This window comes from Apteryx rowi, unplaced genomic scaffold, assembly GCF_003343035.1.
Source record: "Apteryx rowi isolate R43461 unplaced genomic scaffold, aptRow1 scaffold_110, whole genome shotgun sequence".
NCBI lineage: Eukaryota > Metazoa > Chordata > Aves > Apterygiformes > Apterygidae > Apteryx > Apteryx rowi.
In genome coordinates this window covers 1,279,440-1,297,528 of record NW_020447309.1, presented here as the reverse complement: position 1 = coordinate 1,297,528, position 18,089 = coordinate 1,279,440, and the positions used below count along the sequence as shown (strand labels likewise).

The 18,089-nt window shown below is 35.7% G+C and overlaps 1 protein-coding gene across 7 annotated transcripts in view; it reads right to left on the bottom strand.

The window, feature by feature from the left end:
- Positions 1-17,978, bottom strand: part of LNPK (lunapark, ER junction formation factor) — a 53,869-nt gene extending 35,891 nt beyond the window's left edge. For 3 of the 7 annotated variants that reach the window (XR_003255121.1, XR_003255122.1, XR_003255123.1), the window contains exons 1-6: positions 17,576-17,978; positions 14,057-14,139; positions 12,790-12,834; positions 11,432-11,619; positions 7,353-7,411; positions 4,177-4,217 (exon numbers count right to left, since the gene is read on the bottom strand). Coding sequence is in view for 3 of the 7 variants with exons in the window: in XM_026075352.1 (XP_025931137.1) it covers positions 4,177-4,217; positions 7,353-7,411; positions 11,432-11,619; positions 12,790-12,834; positions 14,057-14,083 (360 nt within the window). In the remaining 4 variants the exon portion in view is untranslated. Of the gene's footprint in view, positions 1-4,176; positions 4,218-7,352; positions 7,412-11,431; positions 11,620-12,789; positions 12,835-14,056; positions 14,140-14,543; positions 14,681-17,575 lie in introns of those variants that run through there. The other 4 variants (XR_003255120.1, XM_026075352.1, XM_026075384.1 and 1 more) reach the window with 3 other exon arrangements.
- Positions 17,979-18,089: the final 111 nt, after the last annotated feature.

Genomic DNA, 18,089 nt, shown 5'->3' with positions numbered 1-18,089 from the left:
GCTCGACTCCTGATCTTTTTCCATAATACTCTTCTCTTAGATCCAAAACTTTTCCCACAAAAATGCTTTCTACTTTCCGCCAAAGGCTAATTCACAGTATTATYATCAAGTTGAAATGCACAGTAACCGGATTCACAAGTGAAGTCTCTGTGACTATTAATACCATTCTAATCACGGATTTTCAAACTATTTCATGGAATTAACCACATCTTAATAAAGAAACATGGTCGTGTACCACATTTTCTTTCTATGAATAACTGCATGGATGGCCTCCTTTCCAACTGGCAAGTAAAACAGAATTCCTGCGGCAACTACATCAGTTGCCTATATTGAAGAGTAATACAAGTAATATATGTTAAGCTTCTTGTAATGTGACTTAACAACTGGAAATCTGAAGTATTGGCACAGTGCAGATTGCTTATTCTTCATATTACCACATGAGTTCTCAAACTAAACCACTTGGTGTATCAAACCCAGCTACAGAGGTATTTCTTTATGTTCACACAAAGCTACAAGATTAGTTTCAGTCTACCATACAAGATATGTAAGCACATATAGCAAAGATGCTTTTTTCTGTGAACACTGCAATACACATAAGTAGCACCATATCCAATCATTTCTCAGTAAAAATGATTTTTCATTATAGATTGAGCTTCATCTTGCAAGTTTTCAGTACTCTAAGATATACCGTATAGAGAAGACTAGGCTTGCAAGGTGGTTAATTCCTAACAGAATTCTTGTCATATATGGAAAGTTATCAAAAATATCTGCAGTTTTCTATGTCTGGAACACAAGGGTCATTAAAAATTAATTGTATTAAATAGCAAACTTTGTATTTTGCTTCTCAGATGACTCCAAGGCAGCCTTGAAATCAGACATTTTGTTTTTCTTGGGAAACAAACAGATACAAACTTTAGAAAGTCTTACTTGAAACAGCTAGAAAGTCTGTCCAAGTCCAGTATTCCATTCAGGCTACTATAACCAAATAGCTGAGCAAAATTCAGCAACATTTAATTCTAGTATCAGCAAAGGAATTGCTATGCTATCTTAGTAATTTCACCATCAAGCTAAGAATTATTCCATCTTTTTAAGACTGCCATTTCAGGTAAAGTCTCCACCAACTCCCACCTGCAGATGCTTAATATGTCCTGTGCCCTTGCTTTTATATGTAAACCTTTGAACTTGCTTCTCTATACACATTCAGGCTTAAGGGCTGACATCCTGGAGAGCTCTAGAGGYCAAAATGGCAGCTACACAATCATGAACATAACCAGTATCTCCCTTGTGATTAAGGAGAAAAAAAAAATTGCATCTTCAAGTAGTTCCTTAATTATAGCTAAAGCACTCAATCCTGCCTCCCCCGTGCCCTAAAGAAGCACTCAACATGTTCTGAACCACTCACTAGGAAAACAGTACTGAAGAGACTCAGTTCTTTGGGGAAAAAAGTATTAAACTTTGACTCAAAATAAACTACAGACAATATTAATGGGCATTTCAAGATGAAGTATCTATATTTTTATTGTCAGATGCTTTACCCACAATAAAACTATATGATTATGATATCAAAGACTGATGCTTTTTAACAGATCGGAAAGTTCTATTGAGCAACTAATTGCACAACCACCAGGGTATATCTAGTAGATAGGAGCTTACTCCATTACTGATACTTTCCAGCATGTAAGGAAGGTCACTAAGGGAAAGATGAACTGCATGCCTCTAAAACACAGGTACTATAACTTCTTAAAACTAAATAGCCAATTGTCTTAATGTAAGAGTTTTCTAGCAGTCAGGTGACTGAGCTTCAATGAAGTAAAAAACAGCTTTTGTGGCAGACTGGCAGTGTCTGGACAACTATCTGCATTACAAATGAGTAGGTAATACTTAATTTACTTGTGCCAGACACTTTGAAGATCTGGATGTAAATTTCTTAGTCACTACTTTTATTTGCAAATTCAGTAGCAAATCAGTCCAACAGGAAGAAAAAAACACAACACTCCTCCCTCCACCATTCCCGCTATTTTGCTTGGTGAAGAAGTTTTTAGTGGGAGTGGGAGTTACTACAGTTATTCATAGCCACAGATGAGACTAAGAAAATGAAACCAAAGTGAAACTGAATCTGAACAGCATCTAAAAGTTATTACATAATGCAATTTCAAAAGTGTTTTTATTCAAGAGCCAACTTACATTCTGTCTCATTACTTGCATCTACTTTCAGCTCATTTCAACATGCTAGGTTTCATATATGATGATCTAATTTTAATGCTTAATTGAATACCTTTAAATAATGATGAAACTCCTGAGTAAATCTTTTGAGTCAAAAATACTGACAACACACTGATTCAAGAGGTTGCAGTAAGCCTTCAGCAAGGAATTGGATTTATATATCTACCAAATCTAGAGATAATCATTGACTTCCCCCTTCTTCCCCTTCAGATTGAAAGGTTGCCAGGTTAAAGGTTATTGGACTTCCTGGACTGGACAAATACTCAGAACGGTTTTATCAGTTCTTCTTAGTAGTTTGGCTTTAATAATTAAAGCCAAATACATACATATATCCTCCTAAATTTATATTTTCAGCTTTTACCTCCCCATAGTTACACTGCAATTTCTATACTGTTCACAGAATATTGGTGCAGCTGTTTTAACTGCAGCCTGCTCTCCCGCAATACCTAGTTTTGACTCATTTTTCATATGTAAAACATTCATTTTTATCTCAATGCTTTAACGGTATCAATTTCCAGAATATATTAAAACTCTCCATTATAAATCAGCTCTTATTTTTCCTGACTAATCTAAATCCTTTATTCAATTATTGTCTTATCTAAGTGTTAATCTTGCACACAAAATTTGACATTTCTGTAATCATGAAAGTTTTATTGTAGAAGAACAGTAAAGTAACTTATCCAAAATGTAGAAGGTATTAAATTTAAGACTACAAAAGCTGTTTTGCTCTCTATAGTGTTGTTTCTGCTTGGAGAACTTTTCCTCTAAAGCAATTCTGTAACTACGTAAATTGGAAAGACTAATTTCAATTAAGCAGTTTTTGTAAAATAAGACTAAAAACTTAACAGTTATATTTAATCCATTCTCAGAAAACATAAGCCTCTCTGGCACCTCTTTACCACCTCTCCAACCACAGAAGTTAATTTAATGGATTCCTTAATATAAAGATAAGGAGATAAAAATATCAGCAAATCCTCTTTATCAAAGGACAGTTACACAATTAGGTTACAGGTTATTGTTTTTACAGTCCAGAAAGCATGAGGTGACTACTTCAGGATACTCATTAACAATAAAGCCTTATAATTCAAATTTCAGAGGTTTTTTTTTTTAATTATATTTCTACTGCAAGGTAGAAGATGAAGCCAACAATATGGGTAAACAGAGATCATCTTTCCTTACTTCATGACTGACTAGACATGAAATAGCTTTCAGTCTTATGAACTTTCCAAACAGTGTAAGTTATCAAAGACTTGGAATCTTTTCCTTTCAAAATCCATCTTACTGAGATTAGGTGTTGATCAGCTGAAGCAAAGACCTGGCATATACCAGTCTCATACTGTTAACTCATTCACATAGCTCATAAAATAGACTACCTCAAGAAAACTGATGGGATAACACATAGAAGATAAATTTTCAAGGGGAAGAATGTAATGGAAGAAATAGGTAACAAAATAAATAAATAAAATAAAAGGGAAATAAACAGTGATGCAGTGAGGTATCAACAATCTATTACTTAAAGAAAAAGTGAAATCAGACAAGACAGAAGTCCTTTCTGCTATGTATGAACAAGAAATTAAGTGATAAAGTTACTATTAAAAATACAATTATACTGTATGTTCTTAAATGACTGTAACAACTAATACCTTTTATAAACCTAAAGTAAAAGAATTAGTCAGCAATGAGTAGGTTAAAGCACACTTTCATTTTCAGGTTAAACAAACTCAATTAACAGATCTAACAGAGCTGAAATGGCAACTTATTCTCATATACAAGCAGGACTTCTTGTAATTTTTGCCTAAGGAAAACCTTGTGTTGTACTTGAAAATGTACAAAAAAGGAATGGCAATAGTTCCTCCTCCCCTCAGCTCTTCATCTATATATTACAATCAAACTCAATTTGTAGAGATGCAAAAACACTAGACAATGACTAGTTTTACTTGAAGTTTTACTTACTATTTTTTTCTTTTGAGATTTTAAATCTTCCAATGCATCATCTAAAAAAAAAAATACATATACACATTACTTTTCACATTTACTTATGAGAGAACTTCAGCATATAGTCTGAACATTAGTTTTGCCCTGTGAGATCAGAAAGTTACACACTGCTCACAAGCAACCCAACAACATCAGTAAGCTTTGTGTATAGCAACTACAGTTTTACATGAAAACAAATCATCTTAAATCCTGAAGTTGCTCATAAGTTACAGCCCAGTACTATCACTTTACAGTTGTAACTATTAAAAAGTTTTATGTACCACTTCTTCATTAAGCAAGCCAATTCTAGCCAGGGCCCAGTTTTGACCTACATTAAAACTGGTAAAACATGGACAAAACACACTTAACCTCATGAGACAGACTACAGAAAAAGCCTGAGGTCTAAGTATTAATATATCTATTTGAGTACCAGATTTACTGGCTTCAATATTTCATGTAAGCCTCTTACACGTGCTAGTTTCAAATGTTAGGTCAATTCTGAGTTTCAAATCTGAATCTGTATTTCACTCTTCCAATACTTTCAGACCACAGCAAAACTCTAGTTTTATAAGCTACTACAGGGTCATTTCACTGCTAAAGATAAGGGGCATTGTTATAACTAGTAGCCACAGCACCTAACCTCATTTCTAAAAGTCAAATGCATTTGGGATTCTCCTGCAAGCCAATGCTAGGAGCTTAGCACTCAACAAAAACTCACTGTAATAAACCATCGCCTAATATAGAAGATATTCCCTTGATATCATCAGCTTTCTACCTCCTTTACAGCAGAAGAAATTTAAGAGAGAAAAGGCGTTTACAGTTTTTTGCCCATCCTCAGCACTACTGGACACTTGCAGTTCACTTCTTATAAGATAAAGGGGATTTTTCTTAACCCATCTTTGAGGGTTCCCCACTCCCCCCACCAAGCATAAAACTACAACAACCAACAATGGAAAAAACTATTGAATTAAATAAACAGATTAAATGAGCAAATGTAAGTGATTAGAGTATTAAGTTACTTCAGAAACATTACAAAAAAGGAACACATACCAGTTTGTATTTTTTTGGTCATTTACAAGCCTGCTTTGATACAATAAACCATTTTATTAAGCATACATCATACTAAAACTGAACACAAACATAATTTGAAACAGGACATTGAACAAGATCTGTTTTGCACTGGGCTGGACCACAGAGGATAGACAATCCCAGGAATTGTGTATCTTCACATTAAGAAACTAAGGCATCCTCCACTCCACTGAATTTGACATCTATGTTGGAATATTGCCTCTCAGGCATCTCAACACAGATTAACACCTTGAAATGCACTTCAATGCGGTATGGTATCATGCAGCCAGACAAGTAGCATAACATGGACAGTTCTTAACATTTGTTAAGAAACAAAAGCTGCATTTGGTACAGAAATGCCTAAAAAGTATAGCCTCTCACAAACCAAGGCAATCAGTTTAAAGTGTAGGCAGTTGTTTCTGATCACTAACTCCTGCCTTCAACAATAATCACATGAAACTGTCCCTTCAAAAGTGGCCAAACAGCAATTACTGCCAATTATTCTCAAGAAACCAATATATCTTAATTAAACCCACTGAAAAAAGAATTCATACCAGAGAAGTAAATAAATGCAAGATACCTCATTCACTTTCTCACACTTTGAGGTAGATCAGTGTAAAGCTTCCTCAACAGCTGCTTTCCTGACCAGTCTTAAAAAAAGGAATCCCATAATCTTTCAACATCACCCATTCTAGTGCTTCATTAGGTATTTCCCTAGTTCAGAGCACGGCTCTCAAGAATTGTGTAGTTATCCACAGACATTTACAGTATTAAATAATTATCTTCAGTGACTCCATGTATTGTATTAACTCATCCCAGAATAAAAGTCTAGCTTCAATGCATTCAATTGGCAGTTCACTATCTCACCTAGATCTTCTGCTTTACTGCTCTAACTTTTGTACTGTGTATTTGATTTCTCCTTTCCAAATACAGGACTCGCATCTTTGAGTTCAAACACTTCACTCTTACCAATCTCCAGAACAATGCAGAAATAATTCCTTTTGGAATGTTCCAAAGTGCATTAAAGCCCTTTATATACAGATTCAACAAAAGATTAGACTTGCTTGTATGCTAAAAGTTATAATAAATGCCTTTAAGTGAACTAGAAAGATGTACATGCATATTTTTTCCTATCATGAAATGCAAATACATATTCATCTTTACAAACGAATTTCACAACACCACATAATACATTGACAATTTTATTTGTACATAAAACTATGTCCTATACTTGCATATCAAATGTAAGTGTTAAATTTAAGAAGAATCTCAAAAGTGATGTTGTTAAACTCATAAGCTGTCGCAAATTAAATACATCATGTTCCTCTGCCAGTCATAAAACATAGTGCATTGAGGTTTTTTGTATTTTTGCTCACAACACAATGTACTGTTACAGGCTAGACTGCTTTTAAAAAAAGTCACAAATGAAACAAATACTGCAGATGAGTGCCATGGATAGTGTTTAAATTTTGCATTAGAATCTGTATTTCCTTTAACAACTCTTGGTCTATCTTTGAACATCCTGCATTAACTTCTTTATAGTTACATGACATCCCATTTTCCTCAGCTCTCAAAACAGCACTAAAACATTCCCATTTATCCCCCTTTTCGCTCAGTATAGTAATAGAAGTATGCTTTGCAGAACTCTGAAAATACAAGCAATTTTGACAAACAAATTAAACACTCTCCTGCTATATATCTCTTCCTATACATAATGGATTAAGATGATAGAATAATTGCTAAATGCAATTATTCTAGGAATGACAGCTACTACTATTTATATTTCTTCTCCCTCACTCCTATATCTCTACTACATTTTATTCCATCACGCTTCAAAGCATCCCAGCAAGGCAGAAAGCTATCATGATTTTATAGTGGAGAAGAGTGAGAGGTTAAACAGTTTCCTTCACATTCACTCATGAACCACGTGGCAAAAGCAACAGTTCAGCTAATGCTAAACATTTTAGTATCAACCAAAAGGCTACTCTTCTCCTGGAAACCACATTATCCAAAATATTTACATTTTCATAGAAAGTCTCATTCCCAATTAGTTCCATATGCTAAAAAAAACTGAAAAAAATACTTACTATTCCTTTCTGTCCTTTTGGAAAAGAAAAAAATGAGCAGTGTTCTTATAAACCAGATTCTTTAAAAACAGAAAGAAGAGTTAATTATATTAATTAAAATATATTACAGTAATCATTTCTTAAGTCATTTAGGAAGCAGGACAGTTCATGTAAAAGACTTACCAGATGAGATTTAGCTTTGCAAAGATGAGGAACAGACATCTTTAAGCAATATTAAAGTAGAAAACTATAAATGAAATTAGTATCTTGACCACACAGTCAGATTCATCTAAACAAAAATCCAACTGTTTTATTAAAATACAATCAAATATTACTACTACAGGTAGAAACATTAAGGAAGCAGCAGCAGTAACATGATAGCTTGCTAAATCTGTTTCAAAACAAAGTAGTAGAAAACTGACTAGTAGAGGAGTAGAACACACTACAGACTTCATAGAATCACAGAATGGTTGAGGTTGGAAGGGATCTTTAAAGATCATCTAGTCCAACCGCCCTGCTCAAGCAGGGTCACCTAGAGCAGGCTACCCAGGACCATGTCCAGACAGCTTTATCTCCAAGGATGGAAACTCCACAACCTCTGTGGGCAGCCTGTTCCAGCACTCAGTCACACCTTCACAGTAAAAAAAAGTTTTTCCTTAGATTCAGACAGAGCTTCCTGTGTTTCAGTTTGTGCCTACTGCCTCTCATTCTGTCACCGGGCACCACCGAAAAAGAGCCTGGCCCCATCCTCTTCACACCCTCCCTTTGGATACTTACACACATTAATAAGATCACCTCCCTGCCCAACTCTTCTCCTCTCCAGGCTGAACAGTCCCAGCTCTCTCAGCCTTTTCTCATATGAGAGATGTTCTAGTCCCTTAACTTTGAGCAGTAGAAAACAGTAAGATCTTAAAATAGATCATTAATGATAATGACTATTTAATTACATACTATATTTCAGATTTTTAAAAGGGCTGCTTATTGGGAACTTTTAAGATTGAAGAATAAGCAGCTAGTTGAAGATTACTTAGTCACCTCTTATTTCATAGATAACACAGGTTAACCAAAAAACTAAACTTACCTCCTAAGGCTCAAAATTAAGACCCAGAAGGTTTGTGTGAAGAATTCAATACCAATGAAAGCTATGAGATAAAACTATTGTACAGGCACTCAGTTAACTCTTACAAGCAGAGTTAACTGACCTGGCTCTTGTCAATTTTAGAGCTCTGAATCCAGTTGGTTTTAGTTGTGTTTCAGTAGACTTAGAGACAATGGAGCAGTTTATCTATGCTATTAAGACAAAAAGAAACTGATTTATGTCCATTTTTCATTTGAAAGGTCTCTCTGCAATCATCAGGACAATTTCTTTAAAAGCTTAGAATTGCTTAAAATTAAGTTTAAGCTTTTCCTGATAAGTTACTGGGCCTACGCCAAGTAGCAAATCTCACACTTCAAGTCTTCCAAGGATATTATGCAAAATCCTCCCAGTGCTGAGCACCATATAAAAACTAAAGTAGCAATGTTTCATTTAAGTAAAAAATAAATAAATCCTAAAGGCTAGAAAGGTTCTCGGAACAGCTAGCATAAGAAAGCAAGCAAAATGCTATCAGGGTTTTAAATAGAGTGACTGATTCACAGGAACATCTTTTGCATTTATATAATGGTAACCCAGTTCAAAACACTTTCAAAAGTTAAGAAGAAAACCCAAGTTAGTAAAGTTAGACAAGAAAACTGGAAGGTGAAGTAACACATCCAAGGTCAGAATAACACACAGAGAAAGAAGTTTAACTCCATTCTACTCAAACTATTAATGAATAACTATTTTAAGAATACGGATGGCTTTGCCCACTTACACAATGTGAGGTGCATCTCTCCATAAAAAACAATAGAAGTAAATGTTTATAGGGTTTGAATTGTGTTTAAGAATATTCTATATGGGCAAAAACATTTTGTTTTGTATTGTGTTATGTAACTTTAATAAAGGCAAGTCTTCCCCTACCTAATCTGTATTTCTAAGCAAATAGGCATCTAGTAGTATTTCACAAAGTAAACTCTAGATTTCCTCTTTAAGAACTTTGATGTCGAAGTTTAATAGCAGACTATTTCAGATCAGTTTTACAAGATTAAAATAAAAATATATTTATCTGAGAATTAAAATGAACCAGACAAAATACTTTGCATTTGAATTAGTCTACTTCAAGAAGTGCACCCTTCTAGCATGCTAATATTTTTTCCTCAACTTCTCAGATGTTTAAATATACATTTTTAACATTAATGATACTACATATTTCTAGAACTTAACTCACTCTACCAGCATCAGTAACATGCTCAAGACCCTGAGGGAAAGACCTAAGGCAGAAGTAAGCTGGTGACTGACTGCAAGCTGGAAAAGGCAGACATATTCCAGTTTGATTAGGGCAGAAATATCTCTAGAGCTAGTACTGGGTGGCACCAGGCTTTCAACATGGAGTCACCTCTTGACCGAGCATGAAGACAAGCTGGCAGCTGCTTGCCATTCATACCTGCCAAAAAAGCTGAAGGGGAATAGCTTAAGAGAAAAATCAGATAAACAGTAGCAAGTCATAGGAGAACCAGAGTGTAATTCTGAATGTTTGTAAGCTGACAACTAACTTGGAATATTACAGCAAACCACCATTCAAAAAATGAAGTGAAAATTGGAGAAAAACTGGAGAATAAAAATCCAACATAAAAAAAAATCACACAGCAAGACTAGAAGCCAACCACCACCCTCAGTAAATGAAAATGTTAGTTTCTATACTAGTCCAACACACTTGAGTGAAGGGAGGCTGGTAATATTTCCTTTTCTACACGCTTCCTTGTTAGCATGAGCAAGTTTACATGCTAACGACAAAGACCTTCAAATCAGTGTACTTAAGAGTACAATCAAATTATATTGCTCTGTCAAAGATTAATTTCAGCTTTAACTTCTGTATTAATTCTTTCCAGTCAGGATATTGCTGCCCATGTATCTGCTCCACAGGATTTCATAACAGCAACATATTACTACATTATAACACAATATGACATACAAAAAGGATCTTCAGGTGGATTTTTTTGAATGTTATGTTATGCATGACACACACTAATCAAGCTTGAAAAGCCTTAAATATTTACATTTGACTCTGCTATTCAAGTCTGAAGCTAACACCAAAAACTCAAGTTTTCACACAGAGATGTTGCACAAAAGTGAACAGTATTTATGATTTTCATTCCAGCAAATTAGTAAATGCACTGTTAAACATATATGGAGAGGCTGCTCAGCAAACTGCTTCACCTTCCTGGAGAGTTCTGAGGTTGAGGATGGGATGGGGAGGGCAGGGAAGGGGCAGGGAGACAGGAAGGTGGTGTTTAGTGAGGTGGTGGCCAATTTAGTTATTTTTAGAAATGAAGTTTTTCTTAGAGAACAAGAGCCACTCATGAGGAAGAACGGTCTGATCAGCTCAGTGAAAAGTAGCTGCCAATGTTTTCTCCCATTTCCAATGAGGAAATCCTTACACCCAATGAGGACAGAAAAATTTCTGGTTGAAGAAAACAGTCAGGAATTTTCCAGAAAAATAGCTAATTAGGTAAAACTGAACCTCAACATATTTAGGCTGATAACCTTTCAAGTAACTTCTCTGTTAACATTCACCTAATATCTAAAAGCTCAGTTTCTCCATTCATTCTTGTATTTCTTTCCCAATTTTATATGCTGTATTTTGTCACTTTCATCTAATACCACTACTTTTCCAAAAGGTAGCAGAGAACCCAAGATGTTGCTATTCTACTTATACTACACTACCTTACAGCTGTTCAAATACAGGCCTTTTTAGCCCTAGTATAATTTTGATACGCCAAGTAACTTTAGATGCTAACACTGATGGTAAGACTTAGTTCTACACTAAACCCAGGCCCAAGAGAGACATATCCGTCCAAGAAAGTGTCTGCCTAACTATGTGAACTTATGTTAAAGGAAATTCAGCAAGTTATGACTACTCAAGGATTGTCAAAAACAATCCCAAGCCCCTGCTGAGATGTATTTTCTATCTCCTTTCATCAAAGAGACAGCAGTTAGGAAAAAAAAAGGCATATTTACTTACATCAATGGAAATGCAAAAAATGGAAGTGTCATAATCAACCTTGCTGTCCATTCATCAGGAAGACACCAAAAATACACAATTAAACAGGTGATAAGATAAAGAAGTGAAGAGTAGAGGAGTAGCCTTCCAACCCATAGTTTCTGGAGTCTCTGATTTTTTTCTCTAAATTCTTCTAACGTCTGTATTTCCTGTAAATAAATGGGAGTTCAAGCTTAGTAATGAAATTAGTCGGTGGTTTTATTAAGCTGACCTTAAACGTTTGTTAAGGTTAGACACATCAGTTTGATAACTGACAATGCTTGCCCAACAGATAAAACTTCCATAGCATAAACTACATCACAGTATAAAGGTTATGATATGGGCCACTTGCACCTTATTCACAGTAACACAGCACTGCTGGACAAGTAATGTTACAAATTAGCACATTTTTTCTATTTTAATGATTTAGTAAATTTGAGATGAAGGGGAAAGCTACTATCTTATGAATGCCAACTTTCCTACGATTATGCAAGTCTGCTACCACCATACTTTGCATCCTAAAGCTTTCATCAGGCATCCGTGGTATTTCAAATGCTTCTAATACTTCCCTAACATGCAAAATTGCCAAAACTTTTCAGTCAGCTCAAGTATGTTTTCATTTCAGTATTTCCTCATATTAAGAATGAAATCCTGAACAGCTGAACAATGCTTTTGGCATATTAATAAGCGATCAAGCAATGCTCTTCTGTGTTACCATTTTGATTGCATTTCAAGTGACAACAGAAGTACTCATACTTTCATTAAAAGGAAAACGACAAATACCAACAGCATATTTCAAAGCAGTTAATTTCCCCATAGAGTACAGCAAATTGTCACAAATTCTGGCTAGAATCACAACTGATTACTGAACTGCCTTTTCAGTTATTCTGCCCATGACCTTACCTACTGCCACTATAGGTAGAACTGTAACAATTAAAAACATACATGGATTCTTTATTAATGTGCCTAATGAATCAAGCTTTGCTTTAGCGACATTTTCTAGGAAACACAAAATGAGAACTTAACCATTAGCTATAATTAAATTGTCTAATCAAGCCAAGTTCACATTCATTCCCATTTCAGGCTGTCTAAATACATACTTAAACTATGGTGTACTGTACAGTGGTTTCAGTGGTTTTTTTAAATGATTAATGGTAAGGGAAAGAAAGGTAGCAGTGCATCTGAAACTCAATCTCTAGTACATCCAACCAGAATAATTATCAAAATAATTTAAATTTCATTACAGTATTTTACATAACATGTATGAAAAACACTGCTAGCAAAAGGACATATATTTTTAAACAAAACCAAACAAAACACCACAGAAAGCAAATACATACCTTATCAATTTTTTCTAATACTTCTACAGTGGAAGGCTTTGCCTGCTTACATAGGAAAGAAAAGAGATGTTAACCTTAAGAATATTCAGTATCTTGAGGGTTACTTCAGGATAACAGCTTCCTAACAAAAACACACATACCCATAATAGATGAATATATTGTCTGTTTTACACAAAAAGTAAAGAGTTCTCCTGCTTTAGGAGATACCTACGTGTGGGTAGGAAGTGAAACAAGGAGAGAACGGATGAGCAGATGGAAAAGGTAAAAAAAGAGAACAAAAAAACATTCTGAAAACTTAAGCTTTTGCTACTATTCATTCCACAAAGACACATGCTTTAAGTAAATGATAAGCAATTGCACATAAGCTCTCATCTCCAGCAAAACTCCCCTTAGGAAAAACCTGGAATCCACCTAAGGTTCTTCCCTCATTTCTGAGAGGTATGAAGTTATTAATTACATTCCCCCACCCTTCAGGGCACAAATTCAAAGACCATAGCCTACATTCCATAATAGAAAGAAAGAGGCTCCCAAATTCCACAGTGATGCAAAAACTGACTTTTTACTTAAACTCTTGCTTTTAATGGAGCTTTGCATAGGAAGCTCTCAAATAGATTTATAATAGGCAGAGGCAAACCTAGGCTCAACAACTAACACCTGACAGTAGTTAAGAGTGGTCAGAAACCTCATAACCCATCTGACCTAAGCTTTGCCATAAACTCAGTACACCATTCAATAACATTCAAGCAAATAAAAATCATTAGGAAGGAAGGAAGGCAGGCTTTTAGACATCTAAGTACCTACTAAAATATTTGAGGTTTAAAACAGATACTGGATGATATTCTGAATTTATCTATTTTCATCTAAAATAGCTACCAATCTTCAAAGTCAGACACTGCTATATCTACCCTTATGAAGCAACACATAAGTATTTAGATTTAGCGAAAACTTACAAAACCACAGTTTTAACTGCAACCAAGCCACAGTCAGGCCCATCACTACAAAGAAAACAAAGCATAGCCAACCAGCTACACAGTTCAGGGTTCTTGGGGAGGGCAGGGAAGGAATAGAAATCTTGGTCATTATGTCTCACACCTGCTCAGCTACTGACTTTTAAATCAGTCTGTCTATAGGAAAACTTCAGCATTAACATTCAACCATCAAGAACAAATACAGAATAAGAAACCTATCAAGTGATTAAGAACAGTATGTCCTAGAAACTCCAATCTTCTAGACTAAAGACTATTAGATTGTAACAAGGTTTACTTACCCTCCATCTTGAAATTAATCCACCCATCTTCTACGTATGGACAAACGTTGGTAGATTTATCAATCTTCTACTATAATTCACAGCTAGAAGTAAAGCATTAAGTACTTAAGAGTGATCTGACAATATACTCCAAGATTCACCAATTTATTCCAATAACTAAAGGAACCCAAAACATTGCATAAAATCATTGCCTAGTTATCCACCTTTGTATTATTTTAAAATCCCAGCTTCCATTTTATAGCCCCTCTTTTATTAAGTCAGTTTGTCAGTCATGATGCGGCCAAACTTATTTTTACTTTGGAAATACTTAACCAGAAGGGAGCCCTGAGAAGTGGAGCCACAAAATAACTGCCAAAAGAAAGGCCAAAATCCTCTGACACAAAAGCAATTTAAGAAAATTATTAAGACAGATTATTTAAGAAACTGATTTCCAATTAACTCCTCAGCTGCTCATAAGTATAACTCACAGTGTTTCTTCTTAGCCTACCTGTCACTCCTGACATCCACCATTAACATCCTACTGCTCATGATGAAGAGGAGTTCTTCAATAATCTACTTCCTTTTAATGCTTTAACCAATAAGAGTTTATTGTACAGCACTATTATTCTTCACTGGCAAGATTAGTTTGAAGTACAAATAATCAGACAGTTTAAAACTCAGCTACTGAGATTTCACTTGCTCCTGAAAAGCACCACACTGACAGGTGTTCCCTGCACACAGCATATACAGTGCAGCCACTAGCAGATCAAATGGCCCTAAAGCAATTCCAAAGATGCAAAAGTAGTTCACACTCTAGACAAATCTGGAACCAATGAACAGCAGTAATTTGATGATCTGGGTCTAGGTTCCTGAAATAAAAGTGTAATACCTTCCCATCAGTAGCTAGCTAGAATAAGTTAACTTTGAAACACAGGACAGCGGAATTTCTCTCCAGTCATTTAATTTACAAGATTTTATCCAGTGAATGAAAGAGTTACCAGTTCATAGCAACCCTAACAAGAAACTAATGCTCAGTCCCAACTAGAAACTAGTGTTCAACAACAAAAGCCTTAACTCTGGAATGCAATAGTAAAATTTTTCTTTTTCTTTTCCTTTTCTTTTTTTTTTTTTGGGGGGGGGGGGGAAGCACTGATCTACCTAGACAGAAGTCTAAGACAGACATGATTATTAGTTTAGTTATTAAATTACCTTTGGCCAAAAACAAAAAATAAAGAAACCTCATCTAATCCAAATTTGTTCCCAAAGTTATCTGAAACTGCCAGAGCAAATTAATATAGTATTGGACGAAGAGTGTTCACTAGAGCTAATGTAGTCTGGCAAGCTCTTCACCTTTTAAGAAAGCCAAAGAATTCAGAATCCAGAACTATGATTTTGAAAACCAATCCTTAAAGATAGCAAGAAAATCCATATTTAAACTGCTGCCAAATTGAAATTAAAACAGACCAGTCATCTCTGCCACTGCCAAATTACTAGCACTAAGTGGGTGAACTATGGAAAATAAAACAGTTACCTCTGGATCTCTTGAATAAATTCTCAAAATCACTACTACAGCAACTCACCTCAGTAAAACAATAGCAATATTTTTATTTTTCAATGCACAATACTACTGTTCTCTAACGCTGAGAATTTTATACAACTTCCACTTGGCAATTACAGTTAAGTTTTTGCATGCCAAGTATTGCAGTAGACCCTATCTGAGCAAACAGACTCTTCACAAATACTTTGTATTCACGCACATACAGAGCAAACACACTCTTCACAAATACTTTGAAGAGATAGATAGTATCTTTATTGCAAAACAACATAAAAGCTATGCTGAAGGCTCAAAATCATCAGTTAAGAAGCCTGCAAATCTAGCATGAAGTTCTCACATCTCATTTGCTTCCCTAACATTGCACTGTTGCTAGCAGCAATGGCAGTTCTCAGCTACAGACATGCACAGAAGCATACATAAACTGAGATGCTCCCATTGCCTTTTTGCATGCCATCTTTCTTGGCACCATAGTTTGAGAACCTCTGCAGTAGAAGTGCTAGAAGATAGTTACACATGAGCCATTGGTGACACTGATCTTTGTCAATAGCACATTCACTGTGATATCACTACATATGTTTTTCAACATATCTGGCACATATCTCAAAGGGAAACAGGCTTGACAAGTGTCACCACACCCAATTTTACATGAACTATGATGCTGACAGGCTTTACATATACTGCTCTAAGTTAGTAATGCTACTGAAATCCTCTCTCAAAGTATTAAGGGATGAAACTAAATTCACATTTACAGTTCACACAGTGAATCCTTATTTGAGAGAGAAAGAATTTTCTACTGTCTCTGTGGAGTACCTCAGAAGTTTTCCTTCTTCCTTCTCTTCCTCCACATCTTTTCAATATGATCACAACACATGCTCTCTTCAGTTGCTCATAAGCATAACTCCCAGTGTTCCTCCTCACCTGTCACTCCGGATATCCACCCTTAACATCCTACTGTTCATGATACACATCCTTCTTCCACAATTCTATTGCCTTTACATGCTCTAACCAACAAGTTGACATATAGCACTTTTCCTCTGTAAGACACTGTGACTCAGCCTATTTCCATACACATTATTACAGATTTAATACACATATGAGATAGCTGCAACAATTGCTACCTGTAGCCTTAAAAGGAACAACAGAAATGTTTTAAAAAAAACACTTAATGTAGAAGCTTATAAAAAAATACTATTACCAGTTTTTATTATCTGACACTCAAAAAAAAAATCTGAATTTCCTCAGAGCACCTCTTTTACCCCCAAAATATGCAACTTAGAGTAAAAAGCAAAGCAAAAGTACAACCAGTAAGAAAATTACAGAGCAGAAAGTTCCTCTTTTGAAAGAGGGCTGGGTCATGCACAATTACAAAACAGTCATCCACCGACCTTTTCATCTAAATAGAATAGTTTGATGATCTCATTACACTTTTATCAAGTCATGCAGCAAAGCAGACAGCTTTTTTCAGCTAAGAATATGAGCATTTTGTGTCTCCTGTTAGAGTTAAGGTGGATTCCAAACAAAAACACCAGATGCCCCAGAAACTCCCCCGAGCAAAGATGCAAACGCATGTAGAACATCTCTTATGTCAGTCTCCGGTTTCTTCAAGCTACTTTCAAACATGTTTTAAGACAAAGAGCTTTACAAAAAAAAAAAACACACAAAGGCTTCAAATTAAATAATAATATTTGAAATACTGAGATTCATGACTGAATAACATTAAATTAAGTCATATTGAAAGGAAAAAACATAGCTTAGACATTTGCAATCGAGTCCTTGTGTGCAGAACTACAGTCCCCTTTCCCCTAAAGGAAAGGGAAACATCCTGTAAAGGAGGTGTTTTGTAATACTAGTAATCTCATTTTATATATAAGTTTATTATATAACCACCATATAGTCAAAGAACACAAGGCCTGTCTTTCTAATCAACTTTCCAGGTCTGCTGACAGTTTCCACATGAAATTCAGGCTCACCCACAATTTACTGACCTCAGAAGCTTCCACAGGGATTGTAAAAAGTTTCTTAAGCTATGAATGCCTTGAACAAGTAAACAAGCAAAACAAAACCAAGACCACCATCCACTACCTATTGCCAGCCTGTCTTAGCACCTCTCAGTTAAACTGAGATACTGAAACTTGTTAATTTTTAAACTTCATTTTCCCTGAATTCCATATGAAAGCACCCAAAGGTCTTCTGTTTTTAAAACCCTTAATTATAAAAATAAACTCAGTTGCAAAAAGTGTCTTTAAAACGATCAAAGGAATGGGTGGGTCAAGCCCTTTTTAAAGCCTAGTCTTGCTTTGAAGCCTGCAACAGCAAGAATTCGCAATTCCGAGAGGAAGCGGCGATCCCGGGCTCCCAGGGGCGCCAGGGAGGACAGCAGGGAAGGAAGCCTCAGCTCGGGGCAGCCGCTTGCCCGGCCGGCCCCCGGCGAGAGGCAGCGGCTCGGCGCTTGCCCGCCTCCGTCCTCCTTGACAGGACCGCAGAGGCGCCGCGGGCTCC